General features: G+C 41.0%; 1 protein-coding gene across 1 annotated transcript in view; it reads left to right on the top strand.

The window, feature by feature from the left end:
• ALK (ALK receptor tyrosine kinase) overlaps positions 1 to 27742 on the top strand; it is a 328254-nt gene that overhangs the window by 270218 nt on the left and 30294 nt on the right. Inside the window, exons 10-12 of the mRNA XM_076334726.1 lie at positions 11389 to 11483; positions 12873 to 13016; positions 24079 to 24241. Coding sequence (XP_076190841.1) covers positions 11389 to 11483; positions 12873 to 13016; positions 24079 to 24241 — 402 coding nt within the window. The remainder of the gene's footprint in view (positions 1 to 11388; positions 11484 to 12872; positions 13017 to 24078; positions 24242 to 27742) is intronic.

A 27742-nucleotide genomic window follows, 5' to 3' on the forward strand; every position in this document is an offset into this window, starting at 1 on the left:
ACTAACTGAGTAGTTAAAGCAAAGCACCGAATTTTAGAACTCCTGAGTCATGATCTTAGTTCACAAACTGGGTCACTGGGTAGTCTACGGCAAGGTGCTTAGACTTCTGTGTCTCCATTTCATTGATTGGAAATAATCATTCTCCTCACATACTGTTTCGTGTAGCATTTTTTATCTTCTTATGTGGTTTGCTAGAGTTGGATGTGAGCTCCATAGCTGATTTTTTTTCTGGTTATTAAAGTCCCCAGTGTTCAATGTGTCTGGATCTGAGGATGAAAGAGATGGGAGAAGAACCTGCTGAAAATCAGGCAAGGATGCATCTGAACACCTTTGTGTTAGCTGTAGCAGGAGGCTCAGCTTAATAAAGGCCTGTCTCAGTTATGACTGTGTTCTGGCTTTAAGCACAAAAGGTTTATCTGGTAGCATATGCTTAATCTGGTAGCATATGCTTATTTAAAGAGTGTTGTTTTAGCTGTTTCTTACAAGTCAGCTTTAAGGGAATACTGTTGTTCATTGTTTACTTTTTCTGTGTGCTCTGGCTTATGCTGTTTATAGAGAAGACACAGACATACTTCATCTCCTGCTGCCCTGGCCCTTAGGCTGTAAGATGCATCTACAATCTGTGTCATGAGCACTGGGGTCCTTTGTCTTTTTGGAAATCTGTGCCCTAGAAATAATGGATTTCATTAAGGGATAGTTTGCCTCATAAGAAGTTTGAATAAACATTGTATGAATGTCTTTTATCTTGCTGGCTCTTAGGGATGCACGTAGGCTGCAAATACAACAAGGACACTGCCAACGCTTCGGTCCTGAATGTATAATTAATATGTGTGCGTTAAAGATTTAAAAAATATCAGCATTAGGCTTATTGTGCAGTCACTGCTGAAATACCATTTGTAAAAATACCTGCTTGCTTCATTCCCTTCAGCTGTGTTTCCTTTGAAGAATGGTATATTTTGCCATTATTATTTATGTGATTTATTTTCTAATGTTGCCAGGGGAATGTTTTGTACCTGAATTATTCTGTACTCTTATACTATTGCTTTCCTTTAAATTATCTCTGGTTGCACAGTCAGGCAGAGAATACTTTGATCTTAGGAGCCAGGCTAGCAGTGGTTCATGTGGAATCACAGATCCAACTGCTACGTGGTGCTGACTATTATGCATAAGGTGCTGACACCCTTACTTCCCAATTACTTACAGAGGAAGACAGCTGGCTTCACTGAGGGAAGGGAGTTTGTTGGAGATTAAGACATAAGCAAGGAAAACTTTGAAGTTTTGGTGTCTCTTGAAAAGTTTTGTCCTTATTCATTCACAGAAAGTGCACTATTTTGATCAATGTTTTTCTAAGATTGATTTAGTTGAAACCAGTCCTTTCTGGGAAGGAAGAAATCTCCTGTGAGACTTGGAAATACTGCAAGCGTCTTTCTCACCATCTTGAAACCTGTTTCTTAGGAAATCTGGACTGATGTACAAATTAGGAAGGAACTCTATGGAAGTGTACTCCAAAATGGTACTGGGGAGACTGCAGTATATATACTTTGGAGATAAATGACAGTTTTATTGAACTGTAAGAAGTATTTAATTGATGTGAACGCAATGCTGGTGCTGCTGAAAGCTTGCTGTGTCTGTCTTCTTCTAATTGGTTCCTGTGTCAGTAGCTGTGAGGGCCTGCGTTAGAAGAAGCATGATATTGCAGATATTCCTACAGAAGGAGCTGAAACTTTAAATCACCTCACAGAAGTAAAGCTCTTGAATAAAGCACACCAGTGTACCAGTTCCACACAAAATTAAAGCACGTTCCATTGTGATTGGGAAGCTGAATGGAAAGTGTTATTAATAACAAGATAATATGCTCTAAAACTGCTCAAAAGCATGCTTGTTCAAAAACTACTTAGCCATAATTTCCATGTTTGGCTTATAGCACTTCAAAGAATCATTAGGAAGACTTCCAAGAAATTAGATCAGATCTAAACTATCTTTAGAAACAGTCATTTCTTAAATGTTTTATATCCCTCAGGCTGTTGGGAGAAATTGTATTTTGGCAGAAAATCACAGCTAGGACATTTCAGGTGATTTGGCAGGAACAGAAAGTAGCAAGGAGTATGACAAAGCAGCTAAACTGGGACTGAGGGATGTTAGATTTATAGCACTGCATTAGCCTGGGCAACCCTGGACACATGTTTAATATCCAAGAGTACGATGAGGAGAGGATTGTCTTCTTTCCTCCCATTTGATCCTTAGGAAAGCATCCAGTTGAAATTTCACCCTGTGTGACGTCTAACCTTTTCTGTGTGGACTTTAAAGAGGCTGAAGTCCTGGCTTTTTACATCTTTCCAAAGTTAGCTGTCCTTCCTTGTTCTGGAAGGTGTTGGCAAAACAGTCGTGAGAGCCGGCTCATGTGGTGTGGAGATTAATAGAGCTGTAACCCAATTCCAAATGCCCAGTATCTTCTGTGCGTGGGGGAGTAACGGCAAAGGGCCTGGTAAAGGATATGCCATCAAAGCAGCTACAATTAAAGAAGCCAGTTGTGGACAAGAGCTCCTTGAACTGTTGGATGAACATATTGTGCTTACCAGAGGCAAAAGGCAAAGTCTCCAGAGGTGCTGTATTTTAACTTGCCACTTAAATACACTCAACATGAACTAACAATCCTTACTATACTTCATTTGGCCCCCATGGAGCCACCTACCCCTCCCTGAAGGACATGTTAGCTGCAAATCAGATCATCTGGACAGATTAGTGAAAGCTGGAGAATTGGTCATTTTTACTTACTGGAATTTACACATTAATGCAGTGCTAAAGTACTTGGATTAAAAGTAGTATAGAGAACTGTGTTATTGTAAAATTGTTTTATTTGATGGAAAATTACTATTTGTTTTCCAATGATAAGTGATGAGTGTTGAGAACTGTTCTTTTTTAACTTCACAGAAATGCAAGTAGGAAACAGTCTTGAAAGCTCTGTTGTAGTTGGTAGTTTGGGCTTGCTTTTTTTATACATTTGGTTTTAGTTAGTAAGTAAATGTGAGTTTAAATTTTAATAATGGTATAGTCATGGGAATGTGACAGCAAGAGCAAACAGAAGCCTGATGTAATTGAAGATGAGTGATTTGTGTAGCTAATAATTAGACATTCTGTTAGTTTAACAGTATGGTTAAGGTATATCACAGAGATGAAATACAAGCATGTGTAACAAAGTGATTCTCTGGAGCTTGCTGTAGGCTGATGCTTATTATCAACAACCCGCCTAGCAACTGTTTTGCTAAGCAGTGTAAAGGATTAGCTCTAATAGGCTGAAGCCTGGCTGGAAAAATAATACTTTAAGAAACAAATTCTAATTCTCTTGATTTCTGCTCCCGTGGTGAAGCTGAGGCCAGCCATGTAGAGTGACATGTAGACCACGTTCTGTGGTTCTGTCTACCACCTGGCTGGAGTTGCCTGGAAGTGGACTCCACATGAGGCAGCCCAGACCAGACCAGCTCTGGTCTTTTGAGGCCTATATTCTCTACTAAACTTGTCCTTTTCTTTAAAGATTTCACTGTAACTTCTGTGAGAGGAACATTTTTTACAAATGGCAAGTATTAATAGCAACCTGTCCAAACTCAGTACAGTCTTCTGATAGAAGAAGATTGTACAGAAATATAAAAGGAATGTAAATGTGTCTACTGGTTAGAAAGGTTTCCTTGGCTTCCTTCCTTCTTAAGTTTATTTTTTTGACATTACAAAGTCTAAATTTGTAGCCAGTCTTAAGCAGTGGCCAGATGGTGGAAGGAGGAGTGAGAGGAAGAGTTTACTTGAGGTCCCTAGAAACTAAATTTTTAGTCATAAGTAGCAGCACCATTTGCCTTGTCAGTGATAGCAAGACTAGGCTCTGTGTCCTTTTAACAGGGCAGCACATTCAGAAAGTGAAAAACAATTCTCTTTTGGTCCCATTGTGCTCAGAGAGCTTCAAAATTATTTTCTTGCTGATGACCTTCTGTACACGGACTGCGGAATTTTACTATGTTGGAAGAGAAAAATGTGACTTACCTGGAAGGCTAGGTATGGATGTGACCTTCCTGAGGAAGAAAGAAAGAAAAGTCTACAACCTTAAGTTACCCCAGAAGGTGATATTCTGTTGCAACAAGTCAAAATTCATGTCCAGATGGTTATACTTTCTTTCTTTAAACTGGTTTCTTTACCTGTTCCAGTCTGGCTGGCTCGTTGGATTTTTATGAATTACAGCTCATCAGTTTTTTGTCTACATATCAAAGTGGGATTCCCTTTCAGTCCTCGGGAGTGAAACTCGTTGTTCTGTCTGGCTCCTTCAGTAGCTCTGATCTCAATGGAAGCCAAAGCAGCTGGGGAACCTCTCACTCATTACTGCAGTAAAAAGAGCAGTAAAAAGAAATTGTCTCATAGAAATACAGCAGAGTGGTATGACTACCAGCTGTGGCTAAGCACTCGTCTTATAATTTCTTCTTGCATTGCTGTCTCTCCCTCACACTGCTTTCAGATTTTCTTTCTAATAAGTTTCTGGGCACCAGGTTTCCCATCAAGGATGAAAAAGCAAAGGAAAGTTCTTGGCAACATTTTGTACCCAGAGACCTGTTTGTCTCCTGTCATTCCTGAACTTTCTTCCCATTCTGCTATGAAGAAACAGGGACCCTCCATACAAGCTAGACATATGTCTCCCTACACATTACTACGTATATAGTCATTGGTCACATCTACACCCATTCTTTCTTCTTATATCCATCCAACAAGTCCAGCCTCTGTTTCTCTGATGTGGTCCCACGTTACTTTGTTAAAAACAGAGTGAGACTTTAATGCCCGTATTGCTGCTTTTCTGCTCTGTAGCATTAACTATGTCTGCTACTGTCCTCCTTTTGAAATATTCTGCTGATGGCTGTTCTGTTCATCTGAAAAAGGGGGGTTTGTTGACAGTGTGTGCAGAGTACCTGTGACAGATTTTGTACATGTATATATTCAGTATGGTTGCCTTTAATAACACCTTTGAATCTCAACCTTTATTAGTGGCTATTAAGTAACTTCCTGCATGGCAATTCTGTCACTGTAACTGAGTTTGGTTAACATGCTTATATTTCTCCAAATAATCTCATTCCACCTAAGTATGTCTTTTATCCCAAATAGTAAGTATTCCTTTGTGAAGTGAGCTAACAATGCATCATTTGTAACAGAGAAGTTAATGGGAACTTGAATGTAATAAGGGTTAGTGACCTGAAACTTCTCCGTTCCATAAGTACCTCGGTCTCAAGCAGGTTCAGCAGTAATTATTTTAGCTAGGTAGAGAGAGAAATCAGTTCCATCAGAGGCAAAACATTACAAGTTATGAAATGGGATCTGTACATACAGGCACGCTGTGATTGTGTCACTGCATGGGGGATTGAGTACAGAGGAGATTAACATTCAATCTTGGTTAATAATCCCTATCTTTATGATAAAAAGAAAAAAAATCATTATTATGAGCTTTTCTGAAATAATGGCATGAAGACAGCTGCCTGAGTCTGGCTAATGGAAACCTGAACTGTCTGTATGAGCCAGGGACAATATTTAGGTGGAATTCAGAGTTGCTACTGAAGGGAGGGAGCTGCAGAATTTGCACAAAATCAGCTTTCTGAGGTCTTCAATTCAAGGAGAATGTTTTTTATTTCCCTCCAAACAGAAGAGGATATAATACACCCAAAAGCTAACATTTCCATGCGATGAAGACCTGAGGATAGGTGATGTAAGCAAAGCAGTTTGTCCTCATGGAGGCTATACCATAACTATAGATGTATAGATGTATTTTCATATTTTTAGCTCTATATTTCCCTCTGTAAATAAGCCCGAGATATTTTGGGGGGAACCAGTCTTCTGTTAGGCTCAAGAAAAAAATAAGTAAGCAAAAAGAACCAACTGAACAGAAAATCCAGGATGATCTGGTGAAGCTCAAATACTGACCACACTGAAATAAAACCCAAAATACAAAGATCCTGAGAAATGGGGAAGATTACAGCCCAAAAGCTTTGATGTTGTCCTGTTACTGTCAGGTTTAACTGAGTTGGAATATGCTTGGTCCTACCTTTCAAGGAACTGTTTATCTGGATTCAGATTTCACAGGTTGGGCCAAAGAAACAAACCAAGAAAAGCTTATTTGTTATGCCTTTGGTGCCATTTCTCATCTGTGACTCTGAAATATTTGATCAGTAGTCACCCTTGAGTGGTTTTTGAATTTATGTAAAACTTACATCCTTCAGACAGCCAAGCTGATGTTCCCCAAAGGGGAGATTTGAATTAGGCTTTTTTTTTTTTTGTCCACCTGGTACAGCATTTCCCATCTGCCTCAAACAGATTTTTAAAAAAAAAAAAAAGGCCTTTTTATGAGTTGCATTCACAGCTCAGCTGACACTTAACTCTGCAGGATGTAACTTGTACTTCCCAATTGTCATACATCTAAGGAACTTTATTCCTAGCTGTGCTCCTGGGGTCAAGTAGGACAAAAGAAGAGACAGATAAGAAGTAATTTCCACCAGTCCTCAAGTAACAATTTTTCTAACATCCAAGCCATTAAAGCCTTTCGTAGCAGCCGTATTTTCATTCCTATGAAGAAATCTAGCTTACAAACACAGACTTATCTGATGAGGATTTGGATTCCATGTGAGGAAGTTGCTGGGATTTATTAAGCATCAAAGTCACAAGAAACTTGCCAGCACTGATTTTGCTGCTCCTGTGTAATTGCCTTCAGGAATACTCTTTCATGGCCATCCACCACAGCATCTGTGTTTGCAGTGAGTATGTCTACAGAGTGCTGTGGACCAGTATCTGTGCTGTAAAGGTGCCAGTTGAAGTACTGGATGTGCAGTCAGCATACCCCACTTTGATCTGTGCAAAAGTATAAGTGAGACATCACCTCCAGCATTATACTGAGTCACTGCAATAACATGCACTTCTGGTGTTTCAGTATCGACAGTATTGACTTTCACCAAAGTCAAAGGGAGTTGTTTCATTGATTTCAGGGATCAAACAGAAAGAAAAAAAAAGGACGGGGCAAGGGAGCAAGATTGTCTGTGGGGTTTTTTCCATCTCACTGATGTGTGACATTTCCATCTTCAGTTTTGATTAAATTTCCCTTAATTAGCCCATTAAGCTAAAACCACCAAAGCTAATGATTGAAATGTTGGTTAACTGATGATCTTGTTTCAATGGAATTTGAAAGACATCATATTTCTAAATTAATAGTGGCATTAAACTGGAGAAGAGAAAAAGATGAACTATTTGTTGCAGAAATGCTGGTCTCAAGAGAAGATTTGTACTGAAACTGCATTCGTTAGGAAAAAAATCAGATTGATAGACAACCAGAGCAGCACTGATGGTCCTAACAGTGTTTGACATTCACGTGATTTTTCTATTTTGGAGGCATTTCTGTCATTTTGTTCATCCCTGGTGAACTTCAGGAAACTTTTCAAGTGTTCTGGTCCCAGTGCTCCCGCAGGTGAAATCAGCAAGGCTGTCTCTTAACTTGAATGAACTGTAAATAAAAGTAAAACATAACCTATTGTGTTCTTATATGGGCACGTTAGATGGCACTGCCTTCAGTGACAGAAATACTGGTTTGTATTGTGCCTTTCTGTTCTTAGGGGCTGAACATTTGATAATTCTCTGCCCTGGTTTCGGCTGGGATAGAGTTAATTTTCTCCCTAGTAGCTGGTACAGTGCTGTGTTTTGGATTTAGGATGAGAATGATGTTGATAACACACTGATGGTTTAGTTGTTGCTAAGCAGTGCTTACACTAGTCAAGGACTTTTCAGCTCCCCGTGCTCTGCCAGCGAGAAGCTGGGAGGGGGCACAGCCAGGACAGCTGACCCAAACTGGCCAGAGGGACATTCCATACCATGTGATGTCATGCTCAGTACATAAACTGGGGGGAGTTGGCTGGGGGGTGGTGACCGCTGCTTGGGAACTGGCTGGGCATTGGTCGGCAGGTGGTGAACAATTGCATTGTGCATCACTTTATATATTCTTTTATCATTATTATTTTCCCTTCCTTTTCTGTCCTATTAAACTGTCTTTATCTCAACCCACAAATTTTACTTTCTTTTTCCGATTCTCGCCCCCATCCCACTGGGGCGGGGGGGAGAGGGGCAGTGAGCGAACGGCTGTGTGGTGTTTAGCTGCCTGCTGGGTTAAACGACAACGTTCTCATAAGAGCAACCCTTCATTGTCTGAAAAGGCATGACATGAACAGTGCATCAAAGGATAACGCCTTGGGGCATTAAGCTTAGGTTCTGCCAAGGAAATTGCCTAAAGCTATTTTCAGAAGTATTTAGTTGCGAGGTACAAAGAAGGTGCGTAATAGTCTTTGCAGAAGTATGTGTCTCTTCTTTTATGCAACCTGAGCTAAAGTCTGCAGAAGTGGAGGGAAAAGCTGACATGGAGGACCATGTCTAAGAACTGCTTATTTGTCTTTGTAATTCATTTCCCAGCCTCAGTTTAGCACCTTACAAACATAAGTACACATCAAAATGTCCATATCTCCAAGTGACATGTAGTGTGCACCCCCAGGAAGCAGGCCAAAGATTAAATACGTGAGAGACTCAGTCTCAGTGGTCCCTTCAATGTAGCACCAAGGTTCACTGTGTGCAGGGCATTGACTTTCAGACATAGCCAACTGAAAGACGTGTAGCTGAATCCATTTTCACCTTACCTCTTCCTGGAGGTTTCAGCAGCACACAGCAGGGAGGGAGAAGCTTCTGCTGAGCTATGGCCTGTAGCTTACAGCCCGAGGTAGGTCCTGGTTCTCCATAACATACCAGACTGTGACCTGTGGTGGTTCAGGACCTGTTTCACATACAGTTCAGTCATGTCTGCTGCTGGCACAGTAACTTAGAGGAAAAAGTAGATCAGAGCCCACTTTGTCTGTCCAACAGCTTTTGTTTAAGACTCACATGGTATGCCTCGAACTGAACAGCTCATGTTTTTGCTAGAGCTTGTAATTTCATTTGAAGTGTTGTGGGGTGTCAGCTGTGGAGCAAACGTGGGAGGAGGCAGGGGGAGGACAGCCGATGTACTTCAAGCCAGTTTAACATCCGAGGATTTTATGTTCCTTCCAGTTCTCCTCCTAGACATACCCACAATGGCTTTCAGGTATACCAACTAAGAACTGTGAGGCTTCTGGCAACATCAGACTGCAGTTGCACTTTTTATGGATTGGGAAGGCAAAAAACACACTTTTGTGATCTTCAGATTTGTTTGGATGGAGCCTGCTACCTTTTGAGCTAATAAAGACGGATCATTTAGCAAGGAAAATTATGTCTTGCTGTTTGGAGTTTCCTTTGATGCTAGGAATACTCTTCCTTCACTATGTCCACTGTTCTTTGTGTCAATCACCTGCTCTTTCATAGCAGCTGCTTATGTCTTTAGAACATAAAAAGTCCATTTTAGAAAAGTCTCTCCATATGTCCAATGCATATCTCCAAGGAGCGAGAAATTTCAGTATTGAAGCATCATTGTTTTACTTTACCAGAAATAAAGAAGGAGGAACATAGTAACTGTATCAGCTCTTTTCTGTTGTGAACAGACTGTTGTGTTCTGCTCTAAACCGTTTGCACCTTTCAGGGACTGCCAGGATCTTTTTCTGTTTCAAGTTTTTGCTTTGGTTGGGTCAGCTTTTCTGAGTGTGTCCCCATCTGTAGCTTAGCAAGAACACCAGTTGCAGAAGACGATGACACTTCAATCTAGATATCCTCAAAAGGCACATATATCCCTGGGGTCTGTTTTAGCTTATGCCAAACCTCACTGTCATCACTGGTGGTGAAAGCTGCACTGCATTTGAGAACAACATGGAAGTTGGTTATGTTTGTTGACAGAGTCAGGTGGCTGAAACAGTCAAAACCCTCATTCAAAACACAGGAACATGCTGTCCCAAAGTAAATGTACATATGAGCAGAGAAGCTTCAGTTGAATTTTGTTTTGTGAGGTTGGTTTGTTGGTAAAGGAAAGGTAGATTTTAAAAACAGTAGGAGACAACAAGACTAGTGTAAGAATGCTGATAGCAGACAAAAAGCTGAGAGAAAATATTTTAGACCCAGTACTGTGCATAAAGGACTAGAGTCTGTGAGAAGAAAAAAATTCTGCTCGTGTTTAGATTCTTGCTGCAGGGAAGGGACAGGATTTCTACAGCCTTTCTAAATAAATAGGACTGCTCCTCAAAAATACCTTGTTCTGTCATCAGTTTCTCATCTAAACTGGAACACCTGCAAGAATTCACATTCTGGCTAAACACTTATATCTAAAAGATAGAGCAGGAACCATCAGCCATAGATCTACATTAAAGAGACCCATGAATGGCTTAACTTCTGCTGGTGTAAAACATCAAGATACAGCAGAGAATGAGGTTTAAATATTTCGTATTCTCTTGCAGCTTGTTATACAGCATATGATAGTTTTGTGTTTTTATAGTCCTGATGCAACCTCTCAGCATTGTATGTCACTTCTGGGCCATGGTCGGCTGCTTTTAGAAATTGTTCTCCTTCCTAAGCAGAGTATTATGATTTTATGTGGCAGATATGCATCGGGAGAACATGAACTTGCTAAACTAAGAGAAAAATCTAAATCCATGAGTGCACTAAATTAATGCATGGTCAATATACTATCAGATTTGAAGTATTTGACTGTGGGTTGTTTTTGCTGTTCCTGTTGACCTGTAATACCACTGAGGGTGAATTTACAGTGATCTTTCTTCTGGTAATGTAGGAGTGGCAGAACTCCCTGGCAAAAGCCAGCTGAGAGTGTGGAAGTGATTTAAGGCAAACCTGCTAAGCTTCTACAAGGAGATAATGAGTTCTGCTCTTCCTATGGACTACCCAGTGTCAGTTCCTCTCTTTTGTGGCTGCCAGGACTGTTAGATATCCTTTGCCTCCTAGAGGGCGGATCAACACCAAATACTTTCTAAATTGATTTCAGCCTTTGATTTCCAGTTCGTTTTAGAAACTCCAAATGACTTCAGGAGCCCCAGCCTACTTATTTTTCGTAACACTTTAGGGTGTAAATCACTTGTGAGAATAAAATCACTTAGGTGTCTGATTTGTTTTGTGCCAGAAGCCAGGGGACTTTATTTGCTGTCCTGACACCCCACACATACACATACTTGCACCTGCTTCAGGTTGCATGCCTCTGGAGGAAAGAGGGGCTGTATTCTTTTTTCTGTCTACCTATATTCATGTACAGCTCCCCTCCTCGGATCATCTTTGCTTGTTAGGGGTGAGGATACTTTCTCTGTCAATCTAATATTTTTATATGTGAAAAGAAAAGCTTTTTTCCCCCATTCTAAAACTGCTTTAATTGCAAAGAGCTCTGAGTTTCATCTCTTTAATAGAATTTAATCCCTGTTCTTCCAATCTGTGCAGGTTTTGGTTTCAGATCATCGCTTCATGGGAAGAAGGATCTGATGCCATTATTGCTTTTGACAATGTCTCCCTTAGTCTGGACTGTTATTTAACAAGTAAGTTTTCCTTTTATCTGCAAGTGACTTGTCTTTTATTTGCTATGTAATTGAAATTTGGAAAGGGGTTTAAACTGTGGGGAAGGGATTGGGTGTTGTTATCTTCAAAGACTTGAAATGTAAATGTACGTTTCAGAAATAACTGTGCTTAGATGGAGGAGACCATTCAGATGCATACCTTATTAGTGGAGCCGACCAGTGAATGGGTTCCGAGTTTGGCAGTAAATGGGTAGTAAGACATATGGTGTGGGAGAGTCAGCTTCCAGCTGAGACAATAGCATCACCTATCCACCCAGGCTGATGCAGAAGCCAGTCTGTGATTATAGAGTTCCAGATGACCTGGTTTGCTGTGTGACAGTTATCAAAATGAATGACAGTTGGACTCTGGCTAGGGAAAGACAGGCATCCTGTGATTGACACTAATTTTGCAGTAACGTTGGGCACAATACTCCAGTTAAATTAGAACAAGGTTATTTTATTCGGACTGACATGCATTTAAGTATGAATCAGAAACTAGGATCTTCACTCTCTCCTACTCTTGGGAAAAATTTGGATGCTGATCCAGACTTCTTGATTGACTGGCCTCTAGAATAAGCCCAGTCTATATCTCTGCTGCCAGATTTCACCCCATTTGGATTTTTATTGAACATTTGTGTCTGGCTCATCTTTCACAATCTCATGCATAGTGAATTGCTTAATTTGTAAATGTGTTCAATGATCTGTCACTCTATACCTCAGACCAACAACTTAGGTGAGGATTGGAGGATTGAAGCTCTGAACACATGAAACTTCTACCTTGGGTTGAGCAGTAGAACTTAAGTGTGTTCTTTCATCTCCTAGGCTTGAAGCTACAGCCTCTGTAGCCCTGTTCAGATTGAAAACCTCTAAGCCACTTCCTCATCCAACAGCAGTCAGAATGTTTCATCTGCTTTGTGTTATGTTAATTTGCATTGGCTGGGGCTGTGAGTCTTTCTATTTATGCAGTGATACCCCTTGGTTTCTGTGTGTAAGTACAATGTACATCAGGTTCCAGTATTCTAGAGAGATCTTAAAATTAGGCTGTAATTAAGAAAGATTGCATGTACTTTTACTGGCTAAAAGAGAAACTTTCTAACAGTTGCTAAAGGTTGTACTCTGTATTTCTGCTTTGTGTCTTCACTTGCTGTTTTGCCCACCACTCATTCCTGTTTATTTTCCTTTTGGCACAGTTCCCGTAACAGCAATGGAAAGTCAATCTGCCCTTTCCTTTTAATAGTGTTATATCCTGTGACTGCAGGCTCTTATTCTCAGCAGAGGAGCCTCCAGCCCTTAATTTAGCTTCAGTTTTGGATTACATACTGACTCAGCCACCCTGAGTGATAAACCAATCTGTGACTTCTTGTTTTCTAGTCAGTGGAGAGAAGACACCTCGAGGTACCACTCCAGACTCAAGCAATTTGCTCACCAGTAGAGGTGGCCAGAAGAAGTTTGGATGGGAACAAAAGCTTCTGGGAAATCTCCAACTCAACACTGCCCCCATTTCTGGTCCAGCAGGTAATTGTCTGGTCTGAGAAGCATTTTCAGACAGCAGAGATTTCCAACTAGTACAGATTTCAGTTAGATGTGGCTAAATGCAGTATGATTCCTTTTTACCAAGGCCTTTGTCCAGAGCTTTTTCCCAAGTCCCATACAAACAAAACAAAACAAGCTCTAGAAAGCAATTACCTTTATCTGTTAACTGTAACTTGGATTTCAGTTGCAAGCTGGTGAAAGAAAGAACCAGAGGGAGCCTCTTCTTGAAGTAAAACGTGTTTTTAAACTGTACGACAGGTTGGTTTGGTGTCATTGTCACTTGAAAATAGACAGGAATTGAAATGAAGTGTCTAAATTGACGGAGTCCAACATGTGGTAACCTGAACACGCATCTCTAGTTAATATAGGCTTGGTTTGAAATAACATAGCTTTGCTTTTTCAGTAATATTTTCATTGCCCATTTGAAAGAGTACAGCATTGGACTTTGTTTTAAACACATGATTTTTAGTTAGTTAGAAATGTCAGTCTTTTATGGTCAATGTTATTTCGTTCTCCCCTGTCCCCCAGCTCCCCTTTCCAGCTTAATTGTAGCAGTGTGGGCCAAATAGATTCAAGATTTCCATTCCCTCCCCCTCACATCACTGTCTCCCAAATGTTTGTCTCTTCCCTCTCCCAGGCTTGCCCACACATTCACAATATCTGTTTTGGGCTCTACAGGTGCATTTCTATTTCAATCTGCTTCCTTCCCTCCTCCTTGCCAGCTTCTCTTTCCGATTTGATTCAGGTGGCCACAACCTCCAGCCTACCGGGGGGAGCAGGGCTGACCATGGAAATGAGGGGTGACTACAGGAGAGATGAGCAGTTGCTACAACTGCCACCCTCAGCACTGTGTGCAGCTGTTTCTTCTCACTTAGGACTAGCTAGTTACCTGCCAATTTGAAATACCACCCCTCTTAAGGTAGAGAACAGGCATGGTTGGTATATGCCTCCTTTATTTTGTCAGTAAGCCCAGGGATTTGTTCCTGCTGCCTCCTTCTCTCCCACTCCTCTGTCTTAGAAAGACGACTTTGAGTCTGTTCTATTCTAGGTTATGTTTCACTTTGCTACCTGCAGTGTACTGTTGAAATACATGAACTAGTGGTGTTGGCTCTGATACCAATAGCAGTCTGGTCGGTGGGGTCAAAAGCTCCACACAGTCTTCAAAGCCTGCCTGAAAAGCTGGATGTATTAGCCCACTCCATGCTGCCGCAGCAGGGCAGCTGCTGGTACCTGAACTCTCCTGTGAAGCGAGCTCTGGCGGTAGAGGCTGATGATACAGTCTGCAGTGTAGGCCAAGAGTTGCCATCAAGTGGAGTTTATTGATATTTTATGTACTGAGCATCATACAGCAAGAAAAGTGCAGGAGCACTGAGAGGAGTCTCAGGAGAATGAAGCAGAGGGAATGAGCCCATATGAGAGGATGCTGGGCTGGGTGGACCTGTGCTTTAGCTATAAAGGTTGTGTCTAGCTCTGTTACAGATGTCGTGTGTGAGCTTGGGCTGGTCAGAAAGGTATGATTTTCAAAAAGACCCTTACATCCTCTTTGCAGATCCCTTGAAGAGTTCGCTTCGATATCTGTATCTCCATTTCCTGCCTGTAAGTGGAGCCACCTTTCACTTTTAAGTGCTTTCAGTATTGCTCTTAGGTCAGTGATCTTGTGGTATGATCCATACACAGGTGTAGATTATGGATTTCTGCCTGACTTTCCATAGCAATGTCAATGCTTAGGTGGTGATGTAGTTCCCTAAGGCAGCTGTACATTTTCTTCCAAGGTACCTACTGTTTTAGTAACAGAAAAGCCATTAGATATCAGGTTCAGATTGGAGAATGGCCTGAAGTTTGGATGCAAAGTTAATGTAAAGTGGGTGTGTGGGTGTTAGGCTAGAAATCTTGTGGCTGTAGGTTTCTTTGAGAATTTTGTTGCTTCCTACTTCTCACTAGACCTGAAATGATGGAACATCTTCTAACTCTTCTGCTCCCTGTCCTATCTGAGGAATGCAATTTAAAGAAGTGCTTGGATAGTAGAAATAATGGGAGTCAGATTGCGTGGAGGTAGAAGAGAAGATCACCGAGGTACTTTGAGCAATTCAAATAATTTGTTATGACCTCAGGGTGAAAATTCAAGGCAATTCCTGTGGTATCTAAGCCAGCTTGCCTAATTTCTGGGCTTGATCCTCAGTCCTGTTCATGTTCTGTCTAAAATTGTCTCCAGCCTTTGAGGTTTGAAATCACTCCTACAGCAATTTTCTCCCCTTTGTGCCCTCAGTGTAGACAGGGCAGAAATCAGAGAAGCTACGCTGCGGCTTCTTGCAGTGGGAAGTCGTTGTGTTTCTGAGGGTCTCCACAGCACCGAATCACCTTTTTCCTTTGTGTTGCTGAGTCCCTGCTCTCAGTAAACACTGCAGATGCTTGTTTGGTCCCTGGGCTATGCATTTTACCCAGCTTTAATCTTGTTTCTTTCTGCATCCTGTAATGCATTTAAGAAACCTCAGGCTGAGTCTGTCAAGGCCTTTACTTTGATGGCCACGTATTTACTATTGTGCGAGTGAACCAACAGCATCAGCGCCACCCTGAAGTCCTAAAGACTGCATTGACCAATATGAGCTCAGCCAAAAGTAATTACAGCTAATGTGATCTTTGGCTTGTGTGATGGATCACAGGCTATAATATTTCCTTCTTAAGAAATCATATTAAAACAAAGAACTGTGTTCCTATAGCTGAGGAGACAACAGGATAATAAAATACCCTCCCCAAGTCCCCAAGCCAGCTCAGCCTACACAGCAGGAAGTACAATCTGAAAGACAGGTACCACTTTGTTTGCATGACAGTAAATCCAAAGAAGCTCCATTGCTTTCAAGAGTATGGGCCTTGATTTGCTCCTTTGTAACTGAGAACAACCTCTTACATGCACCTGCTGGTTTTGCCTGTGCTTGGAAATCCATTTTCAGCAGAAGTGATATTCATCACCACCAACCTCCCTATCCTCTCTGTTCTCAGGCTCTGTACCCAGTGAATTACTTCTTCAGCCTTGCCATTGCTTATCGTGGCTTGGCATGCCTCCAGGATACATATACCAAAGGTTCAAAACACATAACGCAGCCACTCTGTGAAAGACCCTAAAGCTTCCAGAAATCTGTTAACCGCTGTGATGTGTCACACATGGGATGATGAATGTGCTGTGTAGAGAATAAGACCCAAAATCGCTACAACTAATGTGGTGGTGTTGCGCTCTCAAGTTTCTTGACGATGACCAGGACCAACACAGAAAAATTCCTGTAGGTTTCAAGTCACAGTTATTTGCAGTGCAAGGTGGCCGTTAGATAGATGATCACCAAGTAATGCAAATGCTTTCCTTTTCAATTAATTAGTGACGTGTTATTTGCTGGCATGCGAGCTTCTTGCTGAAAGGTTGCAGGTGAAACTTGATTCTAAAAGAAGCCTGCAAAAAAGTTGTAAGAAAACCCAGAAGATTGAAACAACTTCAGTGGAACTAGGATTTTTGATTGAAATGGTTAAATCTGTGCACTGTTTATTTTGATGTGAACCAAGCTTACTTTGGCTTTGTTTTTGAATTGATTAGGTATTAGTTTAAGTAAAACTGAAAGCTGCTCAAACCGTAGCATTTCTCTACAGGGAGTTTAACTACCAATTAAAAAGCCAATTTATATCAAACCAATGCAATTTCCTTTTATAGACAAGGCTAGAATATGGGAAATTCAGGCATATAAAGATACAGTGAGCAATAATGAGGAACTCTAGGTAAACAAATTACTATCATGGAAACTGGAGGAGACAAAATAGGATTCTCAGTAGGCGAAAGGAGATAATGAGACACAGAGCAATCAAGCTTTAATTAAAGATTTCTGGTGCTTCTGAATAGGCTGTAAATACCATGAGGGTAGCCTCTCTTTTGATGTTTCAGCTTCTCATCTGTCCCACTGACAACTTACTCGTGTCAGGACACACAGTACAAAAATGGTGTGTTGTGAAATGTACAAAAAGGTTAACCTTTTTTACCCTCAAACCTTGCATTGTTTTGTCCCATCTGATCTGCATATCCACCAGCCATTGTGTGACCATGGTTTCTTGCATGGAAACTGTCAGCAAATCATTTTCTCATCCAGACTGGATTACTGTTTTCCTTCAGCTCCGGTCTCTTCCTCATAACACTTAGTGGTTGCACAGATTTTGTCTTTTGCATCAGGAAGAGTCCTCTTACAAGTACTTACATGGCTGTTTCTCGGAAGAACTCTGAGTCACATTAGTTAATCAGATGAAGGAGCTGAAAGGAACAGCGGAGCGAGTATTAAGTAAAAGAAAATTACATTTAGTTGCTCTTTGTGTGCAATTATACTAACTGAACTGTTGGCATAATGCAATAAAGGTATCTGCAGAATTGTATTTTTGTATTAAGCATCAATTAACACAGTGAATAACAGCTCAGTGCCCTCCCCCCAAGAAAAGTAGCATCCTGAACAGTGATAGAAAATATTCAGAGATGGACGGTGGGACCTCAGATTATGTAGGCATGAATTTCTTTATTGCAGTGTTTACACTTGCTTTCTCCGTAGGACTGAAAATAGCAAAGGTGCAATACTGAAAATCAGCATACAACCAGATCCCAACATAGCAAAGTTGAATTGGCATAAATGCTCTCCAGAGTTAGTCATACAATTGAAATAAACAGGGCAATTCACACATTTTAGACCTAAATTTTAAAGCTGCCCACTCTTAAGAATAGCAGTTTAAATTGTGCAGAAACTGCTATAAATCTCAGGAAAGGTTTTAAAATAATTTTGCCACCTCCACCCAACTTGGTCTTTGTTATCCAACATGCATTTCTACTATCCTTTGTAACTGTGAACAAACAAATTCCAAAAAGTTAGCAGCATGTCTCACTTAACACCCTTTATGGAAGACTCCTGCTATCTCTTTAAGTGAAACCTAAAAGAGAAAAGAAATTAGTTTTCTTCATGCTGCTTTGTTAGTTTCTGGTTCCAGAAGGTAGCGAGAAACAAGCCGTTCTCATTGCTGTTCAAAGTCAGCAATGCCCTTGCCCTGTTATACTGACCACAGATAATTTCCTACAAGGATGCCCTGGTAGTGTTCCCTTTATATGGCCACTTAAGAAAAATCTAAAGTATGAATCAAGCTTTGAGTGTTTCTTTGAAATGATGCTCAGGATCGATCTGGCATACATTTGTCATCACTGCAGATGCTTTTCTTGTTGAACTGAAAAACACGTCCAAGTCTTCCATTGCTGCCCTCATTTAGAAAATGGAAAGACAGAGGTAGAAATAGTAACTCCATAAATAGTTGAAAAGCTGGCCTCCTCTTAGTCTAGCCGTACCTGTGTAACTGGTTTTGGTATTGCTGGCAAGACTCAGTAATTTCTATGATCATTTTATATCCAGTTAATATCACTGTGTAGACACATTTAACAGTTCAGGGACTGTGATTGTGAGCGCAACCCTATTTCTGCCATTTACCATCATCCTTCAAACCCCTGCCCCGACTCATTAATCTCTGGCAAACTTCGTCCTGGAAAAGGTAATAATCTCAAATTACTGCTCACAGGACACTGTTAAACAACAGAACCCAAAGCAAAATTGAAAGGTTTTTCATTCCTTACATCACCGAACATGTTTCTTATATATGCTTCTAGTATATTTTGCCTACAGATTTTCAGCACAGACCAACTCTGGAATTGCTGGTAATGCATAACTGAGATTGCTCATGCACCAAGTAAAAGGTATATCCCTCCACACATACCATGGTGCCAATAGCAGCCAAACATTAGTGAAGATTAAGATGGGCAATTTCCTATAAGCCTCTGGTTTCCCATATTGGCCAAGTATTGTAAGGGAGCTTGTGAATGTTTTACAAATAGATGAAGCAAGCATTCTTCTTGTTCATGGCATCAAGTTTGATGACATCTGCCTTAGAGGAAGAAGTAAAATGAACTCCCTGATGGACAACTAACAGAATTAATTGCCTTCAGAAGTTTAGCCACTGGGGTTCTTATGCCCCTGAAGCATGAGACCTTATAGCCCTTATTAATGTTTTTTTTTACTCCATTGGAAGTAGGGATAGCCTCTTGGCCTGAATAGAGGTTGTGGCAGCACGAACTGCCTACACATTGTTTTAAAGCACTGATGCATTTCACTAGTTAGTTACTCTAGGTTCCAAAATAAGCCAAGTAGCATGGTGCTTGGTTGGTAATTTTCTCAAATCACAGTAAAGTTTTGGTTTGGAACAAGTTGAACCTCAGTTCAAACCAGCTTAATTTAACAAATGCCAGTTAATACATTTAGGTCCTTGAGGTATAGCTTAAATGCCTGTGTCTGTTTTGTGATATGGAGTTTATGTGCTATGTGTGCCAGTGAAATTGCTTTCTATGTTAAAAGTATAAATGTGCTTTAGGCTTTGCTCCACTGTTTTCTCTTCATTGTTGCTGGTTGTTATTTCCAGCAGTGCCTGCAGCAGTGCTGCCTTGGGCTGCAAGTAGTATCAGAGCTTCAAATGAATTAGTCATTTTAAGTCTTGTGGGGTTTTGTTCTTTTTGTTTTCCAAGAGCAGGACATCACTCCCCTTTGCTATGGCTGAAATCCAGTGCCTTGATTGCTGTGCATCTTACACATCTAGCCAAGCTGTGTGAAAACTAGAATTTCTGCTGTGCAGAAGAAAATAAGCATGAGTGACTGTGTGTGTAAATATATCAGTAAATCTAAGTTGGCAAGAAAAGTTGGGAAGAACGATTTTTTTTAAATCTGTTTTAATAGAGCCAAAATGGCATTTCTTGCAAAATGTTGTTGCTGGGACCTTAGCAATGTGTTGGGGAGATTGCCAGGAAGCTTGAGGAGGGCAGGTGTGTGGGTGAATAGGCAGAAGACCAAATGTTTCTTCTGCCACGTTTCTTGTGAAAGTGGGGATTCTGTCAAATGAACTGATGTACAAATTATTCACTGAAATGTAGTACCCCAGTTCTGATTCTCAGTGTAATCTTCACTTCTTTTCTTTTTCCTCCACCTTAAACAGGAAAGATTTTTAAACCCAGTTAGCATCTTGCAGCTGCCAATGACAGAATATATAGGGACCCTACATTTAACTACCTGTTAGTTTTCATCGTGGGAATGCTCAGCTGTTTCTGGAAACCAGGCATCTGTAACTTGTGTGAAGTTGGGCAAACTTCCAAAATCTGCTGTTTGTTTGGGAAGATTAGACTGCAGAGTCCTGCTTTTTTTCCCATCGTGTGAGTGTGAGGTGCTGGCAATGTTAGCCTGTCACACACTGCAGAAGGAAGGAGAGGTATGCTGTGCAGTATGTGACAGACCACATGCACCGATGGGAAAAATCTATGCTTCTCACCAAGCTGCTTAAGGATTTTCGATTCAGTGCTGCTGCTTTAGTCTTTGGAGATCAAAATAATGTTTCACATTGAACTAATGTAAACTGCTGTGGCATGCAGCAACCTGTAGAAATGCAGTCTCTGACCTCATGAGACATGCTGCAGTCATTTCTAAAATCAGGAGAAAATCAATACTTTACAGGGAGTGAATGGTTATTCTTACTTAAAAAAAGAAGTGGTGGGTTATCTAAGATGGGCAGTACTCTGTTTTGTTACTGGGTTAGTGGTTTAAGATCGTGGGCTACTGTTACATCTGCAGATTGAGGGTTGGCTTTGTGAAATGTTTAAGAGAGCAGAGGGAGGGAAGTGCGAGGTTTTTAGTCTGTATTCAGAATTGTAACTAAGACCCATCTGTCCTAATTATGTTGAAATGAGGGGCAACTTCTTCCCATGCCGTATTCTGTCCCATTTAATTCAGCGACAAAGCTGTTAAATGTTGGACTGGCTTTCAGTATCACATATGAAAGTGCATATAAACAAGGGGAGGACTGTTTGCAAGTCAATGCAGCAGTGACAAATGAGGAGATTGCGCACCACCTGGCTGTAGGTTTTACTGAAATCCTGGCTGGTTCAAATCAGGTGCAGTCTCCCCATGGACTTCACTTGGGCCAGCCTTCCTCCTGCAATGTTGTGGGCAAAGGTCACTACCCAGCTCTGCTACTTCTGAAACATGTCTTCTCCCATTCCTGTCTACCATCTACCTGAGGAGAGCAAGTAAAGATGTCTGCTAGCACTAACTGCAGCAGCTGCAGAATCTGGGAGGCTTTACATATAATCTTGTATATACCACAGTATCGATTACAACAGGACCGCTTTTGAAATCTAAGATAGTACCTCCTGTGCTCAGTGATCTCCAGATTCCTTACGTCATACTCCCTGGCATAACATATCTGTGGTTTTTCATTCCCCGTACTCTCATGCTCTTAAAAGCCAGATTCTAAGAGTTTAGATGCACATTCACTAATCTTAAATTACCAGCACTGTTTGCTCTTACCCTGATACTGCCTCTGCACTTTAAGTGAGCCCCCTCTAGTCTGTCCAAGAGGCAGAAAATACAAAAGTTGTTCTGGTTGCTTCAGTTCAAAGTCTGAAGGCATAATGTTTGCAGCAGGAGGACATTTTTCTTCTGTTCCACCAGGGCATTGGGCTTTTAAGGAAACAGAAGGCCATTAAAAAGCATTTTGGAATAAGACGTAGTTCATTGATCCCCTGTCCCTAGAACCCCGTGGGAGTCAAGAGCTGCCAGTTTCAGGTCCAGCTGTGCTGTGTGTTACACGTGTGATAGTCTAGAGATATTTGTGCCAAGGCCAGGTGAGCAGATACCTAAGGAACAAGATTTATTTAAAGGGAGTAAATCAGAAATTTAAAGCTTAACCATAGCAGCAGTATGCACATGCTGTGGTCTGTCCTCGGTTTTATCACCTCCAGTTTTCCATTTTGATTCTCTCATGTTTTGGGCTTATTGTCCCCTTGAAGGTCACCTGCTTCTACCTTTGGGAACATGTTTGATGTTTCACCAGAGACATCCAAATGGCTTCTTATTGTTCCAAACGAAGACACTTGCCTGCCTGCTTTACTAAACATATGTTTCAGTGCAGGTGGCTTAGCCCACTGGGATATTGCAATGTTAAATCACTGTGATAGCTGACAGAATGAGTCTCTCATCTTCCATTTTGTGTGAGATTTTGCTTTGGTTTTGGGGGTTTTTTTTGCAAGAATAAACATAAGTAACTTCTGGTGCAAGACTGTCGATATCAGAGCTACTGAAGCATTTTGCTTTAGGAACTTTTAGACCTTGCTTTCTTAGGTGCTTTTCCCCTTTTACCTGTTGTTCTTGCGGTTTTTGGGGGTACATTGGAGGCAGAGGAGGAGAGGGGAATTCTTCCATTTTAAGACTAATTTTAATTTTAAGACTTTATACTGCCACCCATTGCAGAAGGATTGGAGAAATAAGTAAAATAAGTATGTAAGTATCCATATAAAACAAGTAACGGTAGCAAAATCTCTAGAGGACCCTTACAAGGGAGTTTTGAGGAGGGGTGGCATAGATTTTGCAGTAAGGAGGAGGAGATTATTCTCTCAGCTGTACTTAGATTGGGAAGCTTTCCTAAAGTAGTAGTTTTGCATTGCTTCTTGGAATAGCCAAGACTGTATTACAAAGGTTTTTCAGAAATACCAGCCACTTTATTTCTTAAAGTCCTGCCAAATTATTTGATCCATTTCATGCATTGAACTTTTTTATAAGAAGGAATTTAGCTCAACTTCAGGATTAGTTTGTGAAAAGGTAATTCAGACCTTGTGCCTGGCTAAACTAATGTGTTTCCTTGTATTTCTGGTGGGTGAACCCCTCCAGTAACAGTAATGGTAGAACTGCTGGCCTCTCATCCAGACACATGCAGACCGTAATTTCTAGACCAGATCTGCTGAGACAATAGCTCTGAATTCCAAGAAGCAGATCAAGCTAATGTTCTACCTGAGCTAATTAGTACCATCGCTGAAAGACTCTGCATGTGTTGTATTGCATTAGTGGAAGCTGAGGGGAAAAATGGTGCCCTTTGAGAAAGCCATAAGGAGGGCTGGCTGGCCCAACATCATTTATAGAAATAATGTTCTTTAGATGTATGTCTTTTGTCTTTAATGGCAGTAGAATTAACTAATGGTGTTTATTAGGTTGTGTATATTAGCTTGTTAATAAGTATGAATGATAAATTATGTAATGTGCACCAAAAATGCTTAGTCCACTTATTTACCATCTAGATCTTAGTTTTGATTACATATGAAATATTTCCTGATATACTGGCAAATATGCTAGGGTGGGTTTTACAAGAGCATTGTGGTCTTGCAACTGCGCTGGCCCTAATAATGAATCTTTAAGGAAGAGGAAGGCATTTTCAGCATCATGTATTCAAATTAAAATTAGATTTTTTTGAGGCACAAATTAGCAAAGCCTTGTTCTAGAAATCTATTTGTACAGGGCTAGTACTTCCAGTTGATGAAAATGGCTGTAATAGGGATGCATTGATCTACACCCGCAGATCTGGCCTAGAATCTGCAGAGCTGAATGCTTGTTTTACAGGCCTCAGTTAGGTGTTTTGCCTTCTGAAGCTTAACTTGAATCTCTTGTGAGCAAATAATTATTCAAAATACAATTAGTTTATTGTTATGTTTTAATCACTGAGATGATGTTGTATGTACAGGTTTTTATCTAATTAACAGCTACTTTCCCGTATAAAATAAATTCAATAATCAAACGTCTGTAGAAACTGAAAGAGCTAAAATGCACCAGTCCTGAGGTTATGAGCGTGCATTTTAACAGCCCAGAGAACAGAGCACAAAACTGGGTGGTCTGTGTTGCATTTTACTCTACTCTGTGATCTTTGCCTTTTTGAGCCTTAGAAAAAGTAAAGCTATGTTCATAGTTGGGATAGCTTTCAGGACATGTAGATGAAAAGCTGTCAAATACTGAGATACACAGCGCTATGAGTCTTTTAAAAGAATTCTGTGAGTGTTTGCTCTGGCTAAAACCTCAGGGGTCAGGTTCTTCTCTTGGTCTGACAAGAGAGAGTGAATAAAGAGCGGAACAGCTACTTGATCTTTGGATGGTCGGATCATGCTTTGCATATGTCCCCATTTCAGATCACTGGTTATTCACAACATGTGGTGCCAGTGGACCCTATGGCCCCACACAGAGCCAATGCAACGATGCCTACAGGAACTCCAACCTCAGTGTGATTGTAGGAGCTGAAGGGATTCTCCAAGGCATTCAGATCTGGAGAGTACCAGCAACCAACACATACAGGTAAGGGAACCATCTCCGATTGTCATGATATATCTTTGCATTTGAAACTTATCCAGGCTGTAGATACATGCTAGGTATATATGAAGCATTATATTCAGAAGTTTGGCCAGATCTACTTGGGTTTTACTCCTCCTTGATCCTGTGATTTCCAACCTTTCTGGTCTCAGATTTGTTGTCTGGAAGATGCGACTTTTTGGTGAAAGAGAGAAGAAAAGGAAGAGAAGCAACCATCTGAGGCAGACAGATCTTTAGCCTAAATGGTTACAGGTTGGGAGAGCTCCATAAGTAGCTGAAAATCAAGTGTTTTGACCTCCCCAGGCCAAGGGGCATACATATCCCATATGCCATCCGTTGAATTCTAGGATCAGAATGAGTTTTTCCCACTCTTCACCTGGTATAGGAGGCACAATCGTATGTCAGTATTTCTTATGGGACAGCTTGCATCAAGCTCTGCTCAGCATCTTGACTTTTTTGAATCTAGGCATGATAAGTTGAGCCTGTAAGCCTGGCTGACCACTGTAGAATTGATTTTGGAAGCCTGCCACTTAAATGTTAGGCTCTGTGATACTGAGGGTTCTCTGTGGAGTTATTTTCAAAGGGAGATGGTCAGATACGGTTCAATGCTACTTAATCAGATTTTTACCAATCATTTTTTCTTTTTGCTCTTGCTGGGGAAATAAGTACAATCGAAGTTTAGTTCACTGTATCTGAATGCTAACATCAAGCCATTACATGCATCAGTTTGTAAGCAGAACTGTCTGTTTGAATCAGTGACTGTCTAGTGGTGTTTTTTCATGCAGCATTCCGTATTGAAACCAATGATGGTATCATGGATTTCAAAGCAAAACATTCCAGTGAAGGCTTTGAGCAAATTTCAGTTAAAAATTACTGGCACCTTCTTTTTTTTCTTTTTATTGAAAAAGAATATTAATATTGAGGATAGATGTCAGTCTCTAACAGAAGTCTACTGCAAAGCAGTTTTGAGAAACTGGCTAGGCTAGGCCAGGCACAAGTTCTGCCTGAGTACCTATTACCACAAGGATTGATGGTAATGAAAAAAGCATTAACGATATTTTACTCAGCTATCAAAAATGAGTTGCCTGAGGTGAATAGAATTTTTCAGGACTGGCATTCAGTAAATATGGTTATAAAATATAGCCCAAAAGAGAAGAGGCAATAAACTTACAACATTGTCATTTCTTTAATATCACAGCCCAAGAAGAGCCAGAATTCCAGTGCAACTGTAGGCTGATTTTTGCTACACAATACAAACCAGAGGTCCTGCAGGGAGGACCTGTCTATTTAAGTCCTATAAATGACCTAACAGACTTTTAGGTTCTGTGTAGATAATAGATGGCTAATGTCTTTGGTAACCTATGTATAAATGGATGACATTCTCTTCTGCACCTCTTAAGGCTATAGTAGAGAATTCACTGAGCCTGGGGTAAGGAGGCAGCAATTGTGGGCTTAAAGTAACTTGACATCTTCCTGATTCTGGGCTGCTGAAGGGGCAGCAGAGTCCCCCAGTGTAGCATAGCCCTAGGAAAATGTCAATTTGCAGTATCAATTCTAAGGCTTCCCAGAGTCTGGACCCACTGCCTGTATTTAGCTCTCCCCTGCAGGCCTGCTGCACTGTGGGTCCTGTAAGTTAGCCTGATAGCCATCTCCAATATACCTGACCCAGAGATAAAATCCTCCAGCTGGCTGTTGGGCTCTTAAGAAAGCTGATGTTATGCCATATCAGTGCGTTTTACACTGTGTAATGTAGAGCAGTGAGTTACATTCCTGATAAATGCATAAGAAGGATATAGATTGTGTGAACATGAGACAGAATATCCGTTATTAAAATGCAAAGACAGAAAGCTCAACTTCTCACAAAACTCTACCAGCACAAGCTAACCACACCCAGAAAACCCCACCATCTATGAAGGTCTGGCTAGGCTGCCACACACTGTAGACGGCTTCATTTGAAGACTGGAGTCCTACATGCTCCAATGCTGATATGGACAAAATCATCTGGTTTGCTCCCATGGGACTGCATGTTGTATAACAATAAAGTTAGGCAATATAAAAGAATACTTTTCAGATTTCCTTCTAAGCATTCAGAAGGTCTTGTCATCCCATATCTAGGCCTATGATCAAGTATGAGAGAAGTGAACTGTAATAAATTACACGTTACCATCCATTATCTGAATTCTTTCAATTTTTAAAGCAAGAGTCTTTGGTCCGTTTTGCTAAGTGCCTCATTTGTTGTCACTTCCACTGTCCTCTCTTTTCTCTGGTCGCTTCTTGTAAGGTAGCACAAGAACACAGCACAGTGGAATGCAAAAAGGTGTCCTTCTAAGTTGGCCAGCCTAGGCACTGCATTTTCTCATATTCTCAAAACTAGCTCCAGTGTTTCCCATGACCTGTCTAACTAGAGGTGGATTTTTTTCTCCAGCCCTGGTTTGCACAGGCAGTGCACTCTGCTCATCCAGATCCTTCCTGAAGACACAGTTTTCTTTTTCAGTTCCTACAAGTATGATAGTAAAAGAAAAGGAGGAAGACAGTGGAGGTATTCTGTGTTCTGGTTATATCTACTCAGGGTGGTCTGAATCTTTCTTCAGGACCAATATGGTTAAATGGATTCCTCCTGTAAAAGAAAGCTGTGCCTAAGGAAAGGGATCTTGCTAAAACTCGAAGACAAGATAACCCATCTGTTTAAATAGTGACACCCATTTTGAATAGGGAATGACTGTGACCTGAATCTACTGGGTTTTATTTGTCTGCAGCTTTTGAATGAGGCCAAAATGGGTTCTCCTGAACTTCCTGACATCATTGCTTATATGCAAAATCTGTTCATACACAGAAAAATATGGCCCCTAATTGCAGCCGATTACCCCTGCCAGCTTGCTGTGCCTGATAGTGCACCTCATTAGCCATTACAAAATTCTACAGCAAATCAACTTGAGTCTTCAGATTCATGCAGCATCTGTTCAGGGTAGCCCAGTGCTGTGTCCATCACTTTTTCTGCTGGCTCCAGTGCAGCCTTACTGAGGAATGATTGCTTTGGTTATCAGCAGTGGCATGAACATAATCATGTCACATTGTGAGGATCTAATGTGCTCTATGAGGCACTTGATGCCCCATAGTTGCTTCAACATCAGAATTGCTCCATGCTGGCTGCCTCAGAGCAGTATCACAAGGTTGAGTTCTTCATGCTAATCGTTAAGGCAAATTGCTGGCTGAAAGTGAGCTGACTGCCCAACCTGTTCAGGGTGCTCACGCATGATGGGCACTGCTGGTTCATTCTGCTTGTAGCCTGTTTGCATGCAAGACTGTGCTGGGCAAAGACCAACCAGGTGCTAGAGGAAAGGAGGAGGTAAAGCAGAGCACCTACACTGTAACCGGTAGGAAGCCGAGAGGAAGTTTTGTGTTCTCAGCCCTGCAGTCACTGTTTACATGCTCCAGGTTGAATTTGTTCTCATGGAAATAGCTGCAAAGCTACTAATGTCAGTGGAG

Source organism: Aptenodytes patagonicus, chromosome 3 (assembly GCF_965638725.1).
Source record: "Aptenodytes patagonicus chromosome 3, bAptPat1.pri.cur, whole genome shotgun sequence".
NCBI lineage: Eukaryota > Metazoa > Chordata > Aves > Sphenisciformes > Spheniscidae > Aptenodytes > Aptenodytes patagonicus.